Source organism: Gasterosteus aculeatus, chromosome 15 (assembly GCF_964276395.1).
Source record: "Gasterosteus aculeatus chromosome 15, fGasAcu3.hap1.1, whole genome shotgun sequence".
Classification (NCBI taxonomy): Eukaryota; Metazoa; Chordata; class Actinopteri; order Perciformes; family Gasterosteidae; genus Gasterosteus; species Gasterosteus aculeatus.
Window position 1 is genome coordinate 16,174,006 of NC_135703.1, and position 16,401 is coordinate 16,190,406.

General features: G+C 45.1%; 1 protein-coding gene across 1 annotated transcript; it reads right to left on the reverse strand.

Moving 5' to 3' along the window:
- Positions 1 to 1,778: 1,778 nt before the first annotated feature.
- LOC120833079 (mitogen-activated protein kinase kinase kinase 7) lies at positions 1,779 to 13,210 on the reverse strand. The gene is made up of 15 exons (XM_078088979.1): positions 13,055 to 13,210; positions 12,501 to 12,663; positions 11,998 to 12,108; positions 11,701 to 11,766; positions 11,392 to 11,437; positions 10,998 to 11,136; positions 10,517 to 10,641; positions 9,108 to 9,236; positions 8,166 to 8,296; positions 7,508 to 7,592; positions 7,293 to 7,414; positions 7,058 to 7,196; positions 5,459 to 5,514; positions 4,739 to 4,854; positions 1,779 to 3,009 (listed from the first exon to the last, which is right to left on the reverse strand). Exons 1-15 carry the CDS (start codon positions 13,087 to 13,089, stop codon positions 2,838 to 2,840), a joined length of 1,635 nt encoding a protein of 544 aa, XP_077945105.1. The 5' UTR covers positions 13,090 to 13,210; the 3' UTR covers positions 1,779 to 2,837.
- Positions 13,211 to 16,401: the final 3,191 nt, after the last annotated feature.

The following is a 16,401-nucleotide window of genomic DNA, read 5'->3' on the forward strand; positions in this document are numbered from 1 at the left end:
ACAGATGAGTCTTTAATGTTACCTCCGGTTTGATCTTGCCCCTCGTTGTCTTCTTCCGTCTTCTCCCCTGTCAATATATGTTCGTCTGATCTGGGTGTTGGGCTGCAGGTGTGCCCGATGCCATATATTACACACCCTGTATCTCTCCCAAACTGAACACAGATCCGCCCCCTGGTTCACAACAGTTCAAATTTCTTATTTTCTCTGACATCATAAAAAAGCAGTGTTCAGAGTAAGGAATCGAAAAAAGATTAAAATCCAACCGTAAGAGAGAGAGAGAGAAATCATGTTGACTGAAGTAATTCCCGATGGAATTGAATGTGTTTGAAGGTTCGCAGTGTGCCGAGGCCGGTCTGAACAGGACACTCTGCGGTTTCTAATACTGCCTGTGATCCGGCGGGAGCTGGCAGAGCTGCATTTTATCAGTTTGCCACAGCCAGGCACCTCTTGGGCCTCATTCGGAGCGGCTGGATTCAGATCAGCCCACATTCTCAATGTCAAGTTGTTATAAATAGCCAGAACTGATTTGTACAGCTCCGCTGGCAGCCAACATCAGCTCAGTGGGGGAGACGAGACGTTCTCTGGGAGGGATCCAATGCTGATCGGGTTGGTATGACAAAGAAAAAGAGGGCTAGCTGGTGGCTTGAAGAAGCCCACGTACACATCCCAGGTGTGTACGTGGGCTTCATCACCTCAACTTTTACTACAAGATGCTCAATGTATTCTTCTTCCTTGATAAAACATTGTGAGTCTATATTACCCACAATGCAACTCAACAGCTCACGTTTGGATTCTTTCATACACGCAAGGCCTTCTTTTATTGAAAATCCGCTTGTTTTTTTCTCTAGGAGCGGCTGCTCTTCGCTAGATTACGTTGCCCGTTGGTGAATTCATCGAACAAAAAAATGATATGAAAAAAAAAAAAAACTGTTGTACCATCAAAACAGAGGGTACTGGGTTCAAATTCAGTCAAACCTACCATCCAGGCGCTCTCCCCCTCTGTGTGTGTGTGCGCGTTGTGTTGATGTGTGCGAGAGAGACCAAATCACTGCAGAGCATGTCAGGCTGTTGTTGAAGGGAGTACTGGGATCTATAAAAACCTCTGCATCGCTATGGAAACTGAAGCCCTTCCATTCAGATGGATTCATTCCCTCACTTAGAGCACACACACCTCCAGAGAGAAGCTCTTAACATCAATAACCTGCTGACGATGAGGAGGGATTCTGGGAAAGATCATTTCACCACCCTCAAATCAGAGCAACACTCAAATTGTTGCATCTACTTAAACGGTCTGAGCATGAAATCAGGGAAAGAAAACTGGGTTGTTAGTGAATGTATTTGGTATAGATATCTATAGCAGTCCATCACGGTCGAATTGCTGCATTTTCAGCAGCACGCCGCTGGCTCGAGTCCTTCCAGCTCACTCACCAGGGTAAAAAGAAATTTATGTGTGTCTCCACAGTCCTCAGAGTCGCTGGATCTTCACAGTGAGACGCAGGGCGTCAGGTTCGTGTTATAAGGGGAGGGGGGGGGGGGGGGGGGGGGGGGCACCGAGAGGAGGGCAAGTGGCTGCAGATGAGCCTTTATACATTAGGTACATTTGCTATGTCACATTGTGTTGCCGCAACATGTTGTTTTGTTGTCACAACGCGAACCATGCGGCATGTTTTGGTCCAGAAACGTTAACATTCAACATATCCAACTCTAAATTCTTCTCTTCTGTGAGAGCAGGGTTAGCGGCAGGAAGCAGTGTTCCCAATGAAGACAAACAACTTTGCTTTTACTCTCTAAAAGCATATAATTGCAGTATGTACACAAATCACAGGAAACATGTTTTATAAAATAAGCTGGGATGAAATAAATGAACCGTAGAATAACAATCCCTGCGCAGCGTCTGAGGAGATGCAGAAAAAACAGCAATTCATCCCAGAGTACCCCGCTGTCATAGAAACCACCCAAAATAAGTGCAGTGCAGAACAATGTTAATATAATTCTGTGAAATACAAATGTGGGTAAAAAGGGAACTAAAGAAAACACAATTAAACAGATGTATAGAGATGTCTTCCAGGTTCATTATTCCACAGTTATTTCCATTTCAAACAAAGCTCTTCTTTTGCTCCAAGGCAGCCGGCTCTGAAGCTCAACTCCTTCAGTTACGTCTCGTATTCACAGTCAAACCGGTGTTAAAAGGATACGGCGCACACCATAAGTGCGTCTTTTCACAATTCCCAATACAATAGGTGTGTATATACCGAATATATAAAAAGGTACGAATTTACAAATTACAATCGTAGTTACTTTTAAAACTGAAAAAATAAAAGAACAGTCAAATAAAACTGAAAAAAGACCAAGTCACCTCCAGGTGCGATTCAGAGTCCAAGTGCACGTGAATCTCCTCAGTCATCAGTACCAACGTGAAATACTGACTGTAAAGGCCGACCCACCTGTCTACACAAGGGACACGGTGGTTACTATTTATCTGAATACCTTGATAACAAACAGGTGCTCAGATTTGTTTTTAAGTCAAACTGAAATTATTTGTTCAACCAAACCGTTCGCTTTGGTCAAAAACGTAACTACAAAAAAGAAGAACCACCTATTTCTAGTGGTGCTCTCCAGTGTGATGGAGCTGGGCACTGATGAGGTTTGGGATGGGTTCTGGACCGATCCGCCTCTTCCCAACCCCCCGCTCTCCTGACACATCGCTTTGCCGCGAGTCACATGCGTGTATTTTCTCAGCATAATGGGCTTTCCCAACATTAAGGCCGGTTCATGGAGTGATTCCTCTCATCCGCGGGAGAAGGAGCCAGTCGGGTGGAGGCGGTGGAGCGCGTGTACTAGCTGTGGTGCTGGTTCTGACTCTTGATCAGGCTCAGCTTGCTCCTCAGGCCCTGGCAGCTGGCAGACAAGCTGCTGTTGTCCTCCAGCAGCTTGCTGTGCTCCTGGATCAGTCGACATGAGGTGTGCTGCTCCCTCTGGTCCTGCTCCAGCTCCGACATGAGCGCCTCTCTAAGGAAAAGCAAAGCGAGTCATCGATATCCACCAATAATCATCGATTAAACGTGAGCTCAGGATCTCGAGGTAGAGGAAAGGTAAATTAGCTAAGATTATCTTAGCATCTAAAAATGACAAATTAATCCACCTCCACTCACATTGGGTGTCCTTGGGAGAGCTACCTGATGGTTTAACCCAACTTCCAGTCTTTATGCTAAGCTAGGCTAACAACATCCTGCCTTAGATTGACAAATATTCTCATCTCACTCTGAGAAACAACAAAAAATAAACCAATTTCAATTAGAAGTTGGTCCTTTCAGGCATGAAAACGGGTCAAGGGTGAAAAAGGTTAGCTAGGATTAGCTTAGCATCTAAAAATGACAAATTAATCCACCTCCACTCACATTGGGTGTCCTTGGGAGAGCTACCTGATGGTTTAACCCAACTTCCAGTCTTTATGCTAAGCTAGGCTAACAACATCCTGCCTTAGATTGACAAATATTCTCATCTCACTCTGAGAAACAACAAAAAATAAACCAATTTCAATTAGCAGTTGGTCCTTTCAGGCATGAAAACGGGTCAAGGGTGAAAAAGGTGAGAAGGATATTACCCCTCTAGGGCAGGGGTTTTCAACTGGTTTGTGCCAGTGATCCTTTTCTGCGTACCGACGAGGGGGGGGAATTGACAACAACTAATATGGGACAAGTCATTAAATACTCGTCATGCATTATATTGCATTGCATATCATGTGTGCTGGTCAACTATTTTTGCGTAGTTTAGAGTGACAAATCGTACCAGCGTACTTTGAACAGGTTGGCAGGTCTGCTTATTGATGGAACGGTGGACCACTGGACCTTCTGCCTTGTCAGTCCCCTCACCTCAAAATCTACCTCCTCAAAAACGGTAGCGTTACCTACCGGAGCTTTAGCTAGCTGGCCAACGTCGCCACGTCTCTCCCTCCTGCTGTGTTAAATGACTCAACTCATCAAGCTGTAGCTAACGACTTAAAAAGTCTATGTCAAAGTCTATGTCAACAAAGCTCCTGGGTAACTTAACTTAGATATACCAGAAAATATTAAAATGATTGAAACCATCACTCACCCTGTTCTCAGTTCACTGACACGCGCACCTGTTCGCAGTTCACTGAATATGAATACCCCCCCCCCAAAAAAACGTAGGTCACATATTTTGGTTTCAAAACGGCGAATTTCGCCGAAAGGTGAGGGATTTTCATGCCTGTCCTTTACATAGAAAATGACAATCAGAAAAATCTGTGTCATCCCTGTGATTGACCAGTCCACCATGTCCTCCGTCTCCCGCCCACAACCCTTTAAGGATAAGTGGTATAGAAGGTGACTGACTGACAATTAGAAGGGAGCAGACATCTTCGACAATGTCTCATGTCCTCCAGAATGTTGACTTGATCATTTTACATAAACTGGGTCATGATGGATATGGCCGTTCTGGGTCAGCATGTTGTGAACTCTCAGGTGTCTTCCGTTATCTAACCCACTGTAAACTTGCTGCACTGCTGCCTACTTATTCAATGTGCTTTTTGGTCACACCGACTTCCACACCAATGTCACATGACCCGCCAGGTGACTCGCTGATTGGACCGTTGCTGTATGGTCACTATGTTTCACTCACTTTTTTTATAAGAAACTGTTCATTGACTTAATTATTAAACTATTATTTAGAAAAACAATACAATAGACAATAGCAAACAGCATGCGAGTGGACTTACTTTCTCCGAGCGAGGTCAGCGATCTCTGACTGGACTTTAAGGTAGTCCTGAGCCATCCTGATGTGCTGCTCAAACACGGCCATGGACTCTTTGGAGTTGGGACACGGGGCCAGAGGCTGGAAGAAGAAGAATCAGTGACTCCTTTTTCTCATTCAGTGGGAAAGGTGATGATCATTCTGAAGTTCATTATCGGTATTAGAAAATATGGAGTAGTAGAGTAGTTTAAACAGTATTTAAGTCCATCATGCTGTGTTTGGAGTCGCACAATGCAGGTATATTGAATGCATACTCTGTATCACGATACTGATTCTTGCTCTGTACACAGCCCCAGTATAAATGTCAAGTTAGCAGCTTCAACATGCTGCAGCACGTACACATTGTGTATCAATAACAGATGAGGGTGCAGCTTGCATCCAGCTGCCCCCCCGCGTACCAGGCAGGAATGTGAATGAGCCTACTGAGGGCCGGTGTCTGGTCTTTTCCCTCTGGGCTACTGTAGCAACACGCTAAATGTAAATGGATAATTCAAAGCTATCAAAAACATAATGATTGTGATTTTTAGGTGATTATACATGAATAACATATTTTTAAATATTAAATTCAATTTCTGTCAATAGACCCGCCTTAATGGTACAAAGTATTAAGTAATTTAAGGACCAAATGCAATTTTTCCATCTACTTGCATCTTTATTTTATTTACTTGCAATGAATCGAACGTACCTGTAACTGGTGATCTAGTTTCAGGTAGGCCATGGAACTGTCCAAACCGTTGGTAGCTGAGGACACGGACACACGGACACACACACACACACACACACACGGACACACACACACACGGACACACAGTAAAAAAGCTGTATCAGAGAGCACAAACACACACACACACAACACAGACTAACGCCCTCTAGTGGTGCAATGTGGGCAGCAAAGCACAAAGCAAAGTTTGGAGGAACTCTCCTGGGGCCTCATTTATAAAACCTTGCGTAGGATTTGCGCCAAAAGTGGCGTACGGATGAAACATTCAGAAATATTCAGACTTATAAAACCGTGCGCATGCACGTCCTACGCACTTTTCCCTTAATAAATCACTTCTAAATGCAGCGCAGTTTTTGCCGCTCCATGTCACACCCATAGTTGCCCATATATAGTCTGTAGAAAGTAAAATGCTTTTTGGAGGGCACAGTATGGGCATTACTAATACCAAAAGCGTGGCAAAAGGTTGCAGAGCAACGCTGCAGCCTCACAACCTCGGACCGTGGCTGAAATAAAGAAAAAATGGTCTGACATTAAAGTGGATGCAAAAAAGCGTTTAGCACGCCATCGCCAAAGTGTGTCTGCCACAGGTGGGGAAAGAGGACACCGGAGCTGTCCCCTCTTGATGAGAGACTGGCAGCAATGATTGGCGATCGGGGACAGGGTCTGGGCCAACACAGCCATCGGCGTCGGGGGGTCGAGGCACGTGGAAGCTGTGCCACGTTATGTAGCACAGCACATGCCAGCACGATTTTGCACACCTTTTCAGGAGTAGACAATAACCTCCCACCAGTGCAGTCGAGGCAGCGGCATCTGCCCTTAAACAGGCCGATGGTGCGCTGCACTACAGCGCGAATCCTTCGATGTGCCACATCTTCTAAGAGTGCAAGATCAGCCATTTCGCATCATTACGCATTGTGATGGCATCATTACATTACATTACATTACATGTCATTTAGCTGACGCTTTTATCCAAAGCGACGTACAATAAGTGCATTCAACCATAATGGCATTTTATTACCGTCCATTTGATTGCATCTGACAAGCAACAGCTGTGTGTTGAGAATGAATTGCATAACATGCCAATATTATTGCAGAACATATTTCACTTTTCTTTTTGAAAATGTGTTAATTTGTATTTCTGTTTGTTTTACGCTGTAGATTGATCAAATGGGTGTTTGTGTTATTTATGAGAGGCAGTATTGGCATTTCATTTACACAACAGTCTAGTTTTACACACGTTTGCGTTGTTTCTTGCATTTGCCGACGGTTCTCATTTCACCCGTTTTTTTGCGTACGCATGGGTCCGAGCTTGCATGAAGGACCTCGCATTTTCCCGTCAAGTTTGCTTTTTATAAATACCAATTATTGCGTAGAGAGCGGCGTACGCCTTCTTTTGTGCGTACGCAACGTTTATAAATGAGGCCCCTGATGAGTCAACCTAAGGTCATAAATGGAGTCATGTAGAGAAAACCTGATCTTGTGGACCTGCTGTTTATTCAAAATATGATGGGGGCTCTTGCAGTAAGACTTAATACAACCTACTGAGTATCTGAGACTCCCTACCTGTGGGACTAATGGTCATCCTCAACTCTGATTGGCCGGTGGTGGTCACAGGGCTGGTGCAGGGGGTGGGACTTTGGGAGCATCCCGGTTGGCTGTCCACACTGGACACCTTGGACGGGCTGGGACGCAGCGTGGCCGTCTGAGCGGGGGGAGGGTGGGGGGTAGAACACATTGGCATCATTATAGTCCGGTTAGACAAACACTCACGCTGTCACTCTTCTCGACCCCCTTTCACCTTGGAGGGTTTGAATTGCAGTGGAAACTTGGCCTCGAAGCTTTTCAAGGTTTCCTCCCTGCCGACGGAGTTCCTGCGCTCTGTGTTGTCGTCGCTCCTGTTGCTGCTCTCCGCATACGAGCCTGGGGGCGGCACACAGTCATTCATGAAAAAACACTTCCTCCCTGTCTCCAACCGCAACTGGGCGGGACCGATGGATGAGGAGCCGTAGTCACCTGTGCTCGTGGCCGATGAAGAGCCGCTTCTGTTGGGTGAAGACTGATGAGGGAGCTTGAGTGGTTCATCAGAGCCTGGGAAGTACTGGAAGACCCAAACACAACACCAACAATCCATCAAGCCTCATATGAGGGAGAAATAAAAAGTGCTAACACATGCAGTAAAGCTGCTGGTGGAGCGTGGACGCCTCCGCCTGTGTCTGGCGCGCTCATTGGCTGTAGATATTTAGAATGCACAATATCCAGGGGGCCTCCATGACGCACCGGCCAGACTCTCACCGTAGAAATAAAGATGATAAATAAATACACTGGCTAGTATCCTACTGGGTGTTTCAAATTTATTTACGTGTTGTTGCATCTTACAGATGTTACACGTTCATTGAGTCAGCTCAATTGGAGAGAAAGAAGTTAAGTGACCAAGCTCTCCAACGAGCTTCTAAAAGCGGCAGCTGCTCAATTGGCCTGTCAGCGCTTTGCGTTTCATTCGTGCAGTAATTCCGTCTTCACAGGTCTCATTGCATCAGAGTTACCTTTTTGAAACGGTTTAGTTCAGGAAGCGCTTGGCCCAATGAGCGCCTGTTTTATGGAAAAAACTTCCAGAGCCAACCAGCACGTGACAGAATAACAGCATTAATAAGCGTACGTGTTGGGACCATACCGTCATGAGATGGCTCATGGTGTTCTTGACCTCCTCCATTGACGGTCTCTGGCTGGGTTCTTTGTCCCAACAGCGAGTCATCAGACTCTCGATGGCCTCTGGGAGGTCTTTGATGAGAGGAGGCCGGGTACCTGCAGCACAGCCCACAGTCAGTCAGCTGGAGGCCTTGGACGACAAATCGGACGAGCTCTACTGACGCCACGTTAGTCCGGATCAACAAGTTCCGCTGACACAAACAAACCGGGGGACAAGCAGTTTCTGCGCTCTGTCAGGTCAAATCACCGTTTTGTAAAGCAGCAAAATGTAACGTAATTTCCCTCGTCAGAAAAGGTTTGATGCCAAGGTAAAGACTTGAAAATGTTCTAATCATTATTAAACAAATAAGGTCCGTTTTTCGGCAGCTCTCGTCCACAGCTCCTGTGTTCTATTAAAGACCTCACAAAACACGGGAGCAGACGTACACAAACCACAACCGACCCTCAGTGGTTGGTTTAAAGTTGTCAACAACACACAGCTACACAATACAAGGCTGCTGAAGACCCTAAATAAAGAAACCTTTCATGGCTAACATGTCACATTGCTCACAAATCCAGCTCACTCCGGAGACAACAGAGCTTTGTCTTTCCTTTCTTTGCTTGTATGTGCAGGAGCACATTTTGGATTAGTAATCCAAAGCTTTTCTCAATGCACCAATTTAGAACTTCAGTTCACTACATCAACCTCACGGTGGACAGTTGTGTATTTTGAAGGAATCACACTCAATGCAGAAAGACCATCCATCCATCGTCAAACCGCTTATCCTGCACACAGGGTCGCTGGAGGCAACTTGGGCGACAGACGGGGTACACCCTGGACTGGTCGCCAGCCAATCGCAGGGCTAACATAAGCAGAAAGAGCATGATGGGGAGAAAAAGCAAGCGTTTGGTGTTGGAGTTGGCTCACCTCTGTGGACGGCCCACATGATGCAGAAAGCAGAGCCGCCGATTTCATCGAAGGGCTTCTTCCGTGTGATGACCTCCCACAGGATGATGCCCCAGCTGAACACGTCACACTTCTCACTGTAGTTGCTGCCTGAGGAACACACACACACACCAACATTACGTTCATTGTCTGCACAACTTGAAATCTGCAACCAGAACAGTGTAAGAATGAAGCCAAATCCAATTATTTAGGCCTCATTTAGACACGTGCACACATGTGCAGCGCGTGAATCCATCAATGCCATACAACTTTCTCTCATTATCCAGTTTGACAGATGTTCCAGTGTATATATAAATAGGACCAAATTGCTAACCTTTTGCTAGCACTGGCTAATGTCACTCTCCCCAGCAGCACGTGCCTGCTCGCACCGGGCACGTGCTGCTGGGAAGAGTGGAACAAATGTCAGCAGTTTGGTGAGATATATATATATATATATATATATATATATATATATATAAATAATATCATATTATACACACACACATACATACATACATACATACATACGTGTGATAATTTTGTCAAACTAGACAAGAAAATGGATTCATATAATATTTATACTATATTTGTTAATTCCATACAAAGTGTTTACTGGGCTAGCCGTAAACAGTTGATCAAAAATAAGGATAAACGTTTATGTTTGTATTTATTGTAATGCTGTTGGATTGTTGGCTGGGAACAGTTGATCCTCACATAGTCGACCAAAATGAGGGAGCAGTTTAGAACATGTAGTCACTGATTCTGCAGCACAAGAAACCTGTGAATACCCACTAAGATGAAGACAAAAGGCAAACATGTTGTTCCCAGGATGCCTTTAATTTGTTTTATGAAATGCCGTATAAACCGTGCTTTACGGTGGCCGCAGTGAAGCCAGCGTGATCATGTGACTCTAAGAGATAGTTCAATGATTAAAAAACGTGCTATCCATGCTTAAGGTTTATAAAAAGACCCTACATTTAGAGTAAATATTTTGTGGCCAAAACAAATATTTCACAGGATACTTTTCTTCTTTATTATATATGTAATAATCCACTTTTTTCAGTGTTTACAGATAATGCAATGCACCTCTGCATGGTTGGCTTATGACTCTTTCCGGCGTAGAGACGATAAACGCCTACGTTCATGCTCGCTGTCTGTACAGCCTCATAAACAAAGCTTAAGGGCCTTTGTAGAAAAAAAGGAATCGCAGAGATTAAAAAAGAAAAAAGGTACATTTACAAGAAAAGCAAACTAAATTTAATGAGCCCTGATGGAGTAAACAGTCCAGCTGCTCTACGACAGGTGGGGTTCAATCTTTGGTCAAAATCCGCTAAGAATTCAGTTTGTTAGTGTAGCCTACGAGGCTGATTGTAGAAAAAGAAACCGCTCACCTTCAAACACCTCTGGAGCCATCCAGGCTGCACTGCCCTTGTTGTTGGTCATGTAGGTCTGAATATCACAGGCCGTTCCAAAGTCACATATCTTCAGCACGGTGCCACGAGCCACCAGCAGCAGACTGAAAGCATGAACACAACGGCTTGTACGCGTCTCCCTTGAACACGCCTCTGGCTCAGCAAACATAACGACTTTGACCAATCAGAAGCCGTTTATCGCACTCCACTAAGCCACGGTTACCCAGAATCCCTTTCCTTGCAGCATCAGCACACGGTGGAACGGAACAAAGCGACACGCTGCTTCCACGTTCAGGAACGATTGTAAGACGACATCACAGGGACAAATCTCAGGAAGTTGAGTGCAGTCTTACATTATGACAGACATTTTCAAAGCTTCGCATACCTCATCACCCTTCACCCTTATCATTTTAATAAAGAAACCCAACTGTTCACCCAACCTTTCATTGAGGAGACTTACTTTGGTGGTTTGAGGTCCCGGTGGATCAAGGCCTTTGGCTTCATGGCGTGCAGATAGGCGACTCCCTGGGCACACTGCAGACACCAGCTCATGGCGTGGGACGCCGTGTAGTGGGGCTGGGGGTCGGCACTGTGCAGGACTTGGATTGGGAGACAAGTTAAGCGTGAGACAACTACATGAAGGAAGACTCAAATCCTCTTACGTAACATGCTCGGGTGATACCAGCGTGGTTTTGCATAGGTCGTACATTTATCAGAAAATATACGACCCAGAGATATAAGAACGTGTGACCGTGAGCCATTTCATGGGGAAATTAAAACAATATAATGGTTCTACACAGCCATTGCCACGCACCCAGTCAACATGAATCATCAGAAGTATTCTACACACTTACGGTTATACAGAGAGCCGCACTCTGCATACTCCATGACCAGGCAGACCTGTGGACACACAGAGGACCATTTTGGAGGTAAATCTAGTCTAAATCTCGATTTCTTTACACCAGCCCCTGCATGTCAGGTCATGTTATATTAGCTTTCAGTATGGACGGATTTCATGTCAAAAACGATGCTGAGACACTTGTGTGGACGGAGATCATTTTCATTTCAAATGACACACATCAGGGTGAATGTGGCCTACGATCCTGCGCGTCTTTCACCACACAGATTACTACTTTCAAGCTTTCAGCACGTTGTGTACTCACTGGGTTGTCACACGAGCCATACAGCTTCACAATATTGGGGTGATTCACCCGGGACAGCTGGCGGAGCTGTGCACAAAGAAAAGAATACTTTAAAAGAAGACCTGCCTTCACAACATCTGTACACATGTGGGATTTTACATGTGGGCTTGTGCAGTTTGCTACACTGATCATTGAGACTTCGATGTCGACTAAGTAACTGGTCTATTAGACTCAAGGGTGTCTTTGGTCGAGGACAGCCGAGTAACTCCACCTGGGAGCTCCGCCCACTGACGGAGCAGCAGGGACGTGTTCACGTACCTCGACGAGGAAAGCGTTCCTTTCATTTTCGCTCTCGATGGTCTTGATGGCCACGTCCTGTCCCTTCCACACGGCCTTGAAGACGACTCCAAATGTCCCCCGACCGACGGCCTGAAAAAGGTCAATATGAGAACATTAATACACACAATCTGGACACGATGCACTTTGACGAGTCCCGGGTGAAAGGGGACGTTCTGTCCCCTCCAAACTATCACGGCTTCAGTTGGTCACAACTTGTCTTCTCTTCAAAGCGAGGACTGAATGTCCACACTTTTTAGAAGTAGCTGCAAACGCCTTTTAGCCCACGCAGCGCGGGGAGGTTCACGGCGCAGATGCTGTCGGTTTGCTCGGACCTTCGACGCACGCGACTGTCCGTGTGTCCCAGGAGAAGACAGTGAAGGGGCACACCAGGTGGTCCGAGTCTGTCCTCTACAACAACACGCACTAGTCGGTGAACGCATAGCCCCCGGCAAAGCCCTTTAATTGTCGGTCACTAAGTTTACCGCTTCCACTTGGATGTCTTCGTACTGGATGTCTTCGAACAGACAGCCGGCCGGCGTCTCCACCATGGCGGAGACACTTGTCAGTGCGACCCGGGGAAGCCGGAGTGTGGACCCGGGGGTCGTCGTGTGGTCGCGGGATGCAGGATGGGCGGCTCGTGGGCTCCTGTTGAACACAGGAAGTGAAGCAGCGTCTGATGAACGCTCCGTGGGCCGGCTGCTCGCGAACGCCCCCCCGCTTGGAGAAGGGAAGACAACGAGCCTAAAAGGAGCCTTCCTGACGCCGAACCGCGGTTATAATAGTTTCAGACTACCCAGCATGTTTTATTGAATCTCTGTGACCAGCAGTTTAAGTGATTCCTTTTAAAATGAGGTCCTCAACGAGCCCTACTGAAGCGCAGTATTGAACGCAGCTTTGTTTTGTTTCTGCGTACACGAGAGCCTCCGAAAGGGGCGGAAAACCTTATTTCCATAACTAGCAAACGCGCGCACGCATACACGCCCATACACATACATATTTTCTGTCTTACACACGCGCACAGCTTGTATTCATTAACCTTTTATTTCTAATTTCCGAATGAACATGCAGCATTATTCGGCTGCTTCCATCTTGAAGGAGCAGTGTGGGCGGAGCTAACAATGTAACTTCATAACCGGCGCAGAGTGGGCGGAGCTAACAATGTAACTTCATAACCGGTGCAGAGTGGGCGGAGCTAACAATGTAGAGGTTCTGGCTCCGCAGGCGGGTCCAAACCAAACACGCAGCAGCATATGAAACAGCTTCCGGTTTAGTCAGACCTGCATGTCAGAGCGAGCGTGTTTAGGACTAAAAACAATGTGGACTGTAATGCCTCACAGAACATCAACATTGGCAACAGTACATTTTATTTAAGGGCAGCATTATTAGTTATATAGTATTATTTCTTACATACATCTATTTTCCACTTCAATCTGTTCATACTTCTACCACTCGTTTTATTAAAGAACATAACAAATAAGGAAACATATCCTATACATATATCCTATACATATTGTAAAAGTGGAAATAATCCACTTTTACATATTCAACAGACAACATTTGCATTACATGTTTCTTTGTTTACATTGAATCAAAGAGTCTAAAGTCTACATAGAATACATACCTAGTTTTGGACAGATTTGTACCAATTTGGAGACAATCCTCAGGATAAAGCATCCTTCATTTCCAAAATTTGGTAGAAAATAAAACTGTTGGCCTTCACTTGTTGAAAAGAGCCTTAAGCCCTGTTCACCTCTGGCCTTTACTTTGGTAATCAGATCACAGGTGGACAGCTCCAAGTAGGCTACATCAGTTTACACATGACCACTTCTGATCGGATTGCACTTGCCCAAATCTATGTACAAATGAACACATACAGCATTTCCGTTCACCACACATGTCGATGAGTCCTTGAGAAAGACACTTAACCCAAACACTGCTCCAATAGCTGTGACTACGGTGTGTAAATGGTGTGAATGTTACTGATGGACAGAGGGCGCTGTGCATGGAAGCTCCTGTTATTAGTTTATGAATGGGTGAAAGAAATCTGACAGAAAGTAAGATGACAAGATGACATTTACCATATAATAAAATAGATTAAAAATCAACAGAATACAAACTGGGTATATTCCTTATGATGGATGACTGGGCTTATCTGGCACAGGAACAGTCACCCACACTACAGCAGTGCTGTAGTGGTAAAATTAGAGGTGGGTAAACTCTGAATTTTGTGATCATACAGACCTTGACGCGATGCGAAGCAACGCAACACAAAGCGCCGCGACTCTGTAAGGCTGTCCTGGCTATATTGCATTATGTTCAGTGCTGTAGTGGTAAAATTAGAGGTGGGTAAACTCTGAATTTTGTGATCATACAGACCTTGACGCGATGCGAAGCAACGCAACACAAAGCGTCGCGACTCTGTAAGGCTGTCCTGGCTATATTGCATTATGTTAAATGTTAAATTTAAGAAAACAGTAAAGAAAAGTATGTCAACACAACACAACAAGACAATTGCAGATTAAGAACTATCTACATACGGAGTCTCCTTTTTACAGTAGTGCCCAGAGGGCCTCCTTGTCCTCCACGTCAGGTCCTGCCTTGCACAGAGGAGCCATGAACCCCAGAACACGCGTTCTGGGGTTCATGGCTCCTCTGTGCTTCTCCTCTCTCTATTCGACCTGGTGTTTCTCTCCCTGTGCTCTCTGCATCATTGCCTGTCCTATCACTGCCTGAAAAAATATGTTGAATTTAAGAGTTAACCAGTTAAGCAGCCTGTCAATTACACTGACAACATAAGTTAAAGGAACACTCATTTACTACCTATGTCATCATAAATAGCCTATACAGCATGTTTTTTTTCACATTGAGAACTGACTTGTTTTCTAATCTACGCGTCACCAGGCGTTTTTCTTGTCCTTTTACCGTGCACGACCAGCGAACACAGAGCGTGCGACTACTACCCCCCCGTCGGTCGTTCCGCCCGCAACGACGACTACACCCCCCCCGTCGGACCTTCTCAACCGGTCCGCGAAATATTGTCTGACATGAAACCGGTCCGTGAGGTAAAAAAGGTTGGGGACCACTGGGCTGATCCACAACGTGTATGTTTACACACCTCCTGGATCCTGATTGGTGTCGCTGCTGCAGCCGCAAGGCACTGATTGGATGGTCACAGACCATAATACAGCGCAGATGAAAATGATTCAGACTACGGCGTTTATATGTTCAACAATAGGAAACGTAGTTTTAGCTGTTTTAAAATTACACCAAGTTAATTTCGATTATTCCAACGGAAGAATACAAGGTGCAGGGAACTTTGAGGTGCGTAAACGCCACTTAGAGGTACGTAAACGCTATTTATAGGTGTGTAAACGCCATTTCCAAAATTCTAGAGGTGCGTAAATGGCGTTTACGTGCGTTTACCCTCCACTACAGCCCTGCACTACAGAATGTCCCTTGTTGTGGATTTATTTATTCACAGGGGGTCAACGTGGCGCAGGGCTAGAGAGGGTGTGCCGAGAAATGCAAGGTTGGCGGTTTGAGCTCTGGCTGCTCCATGTCCCGTGTTGAGGTGTCCCTGAGCAAGACACCTAACCCCTAATCGCTCCCCGGGCAACAATGTAAAAAATAGCCATGGGTTAAAAATGCAATGTAAGTCGCTTTGGATAAAAGTGCCACCTCGATGACCTGTAATATAAATGTAATCTAACTCGTTGACTATATCTATCTGACTCGTGTGCAAAAGTTAACAAAAAAGAAATAACTTCGTTTGGTGAAACAAAACTAAAAAGAAATACAGAATGACTGCAAAAAAAGAGATGCAAAATAACCTCAAAAGGTAAAACGGACCAACTTCATAGAAATACAAAATGAAAAAATACATAGACAATTTAAAAGAGACACAAAAAGACTACAGAGGGATCACATTACCAAAATCCCAAATACCAAAAAGTTTTATCGTTGTGGACAAAACCGGCTTACGAAATAAAAAGCAAATCTAGATGAGAAAAAGAGGAATAGAAAAGAAATATATTTTTTTGGTACTTTGTTTTATGTGAGCATCAGGACACATTGGAATTTACCCTACAAAAGATATGTAGTTGAACGCGTTACAGACGTCCTCGACCAACGCTTTCAGGGATTTAAAACTTTCCTCTGGAGATGCAAGAAGCAAGTTAAAGCCACGTTTGGACAGAGAGTGACGTTCGAAGTGTTAAACTTAATGTAACATTAATGTTACTAAAATAACTCCATACAGTGAAAATCAACATTCTAACCACTGATGCATCCATTTATTTTGGTCCGAGAGAAGCTGGTTTCGAATGCAACATCTAGTGGTTCTGAGTGTCATACACAGAACCTGCATAGTCCTCGGAACGGATC

What these genes read in the sequence shown, in the direction of transcription:
- LOC120833079 (XM_078088979.1), bottom strand. Translation starts at nt 13,089, where the DNA reads ATGCTGCATGTTCATTCGGAAATTAGAAATAAAAG. An exon ending in GGAACGCTTTCCTCGTCGAG is followed by an intron (nt 11,767 to 11,997) that starts GTACGTGAACAC and finishes CTTTGTGCACAG; the next exon opens with CTCCGCCAGCTGTCCCGGGT. An exon ending in CATGTGGGCCGTCCACAGAG is followed by an intron (nt 8,297 to 9,107) that starts GTGAGCCAACTC and finishes GCTGTGCTGCAG; the next exon opens with GTACCCGGCCTCCTCTCATC.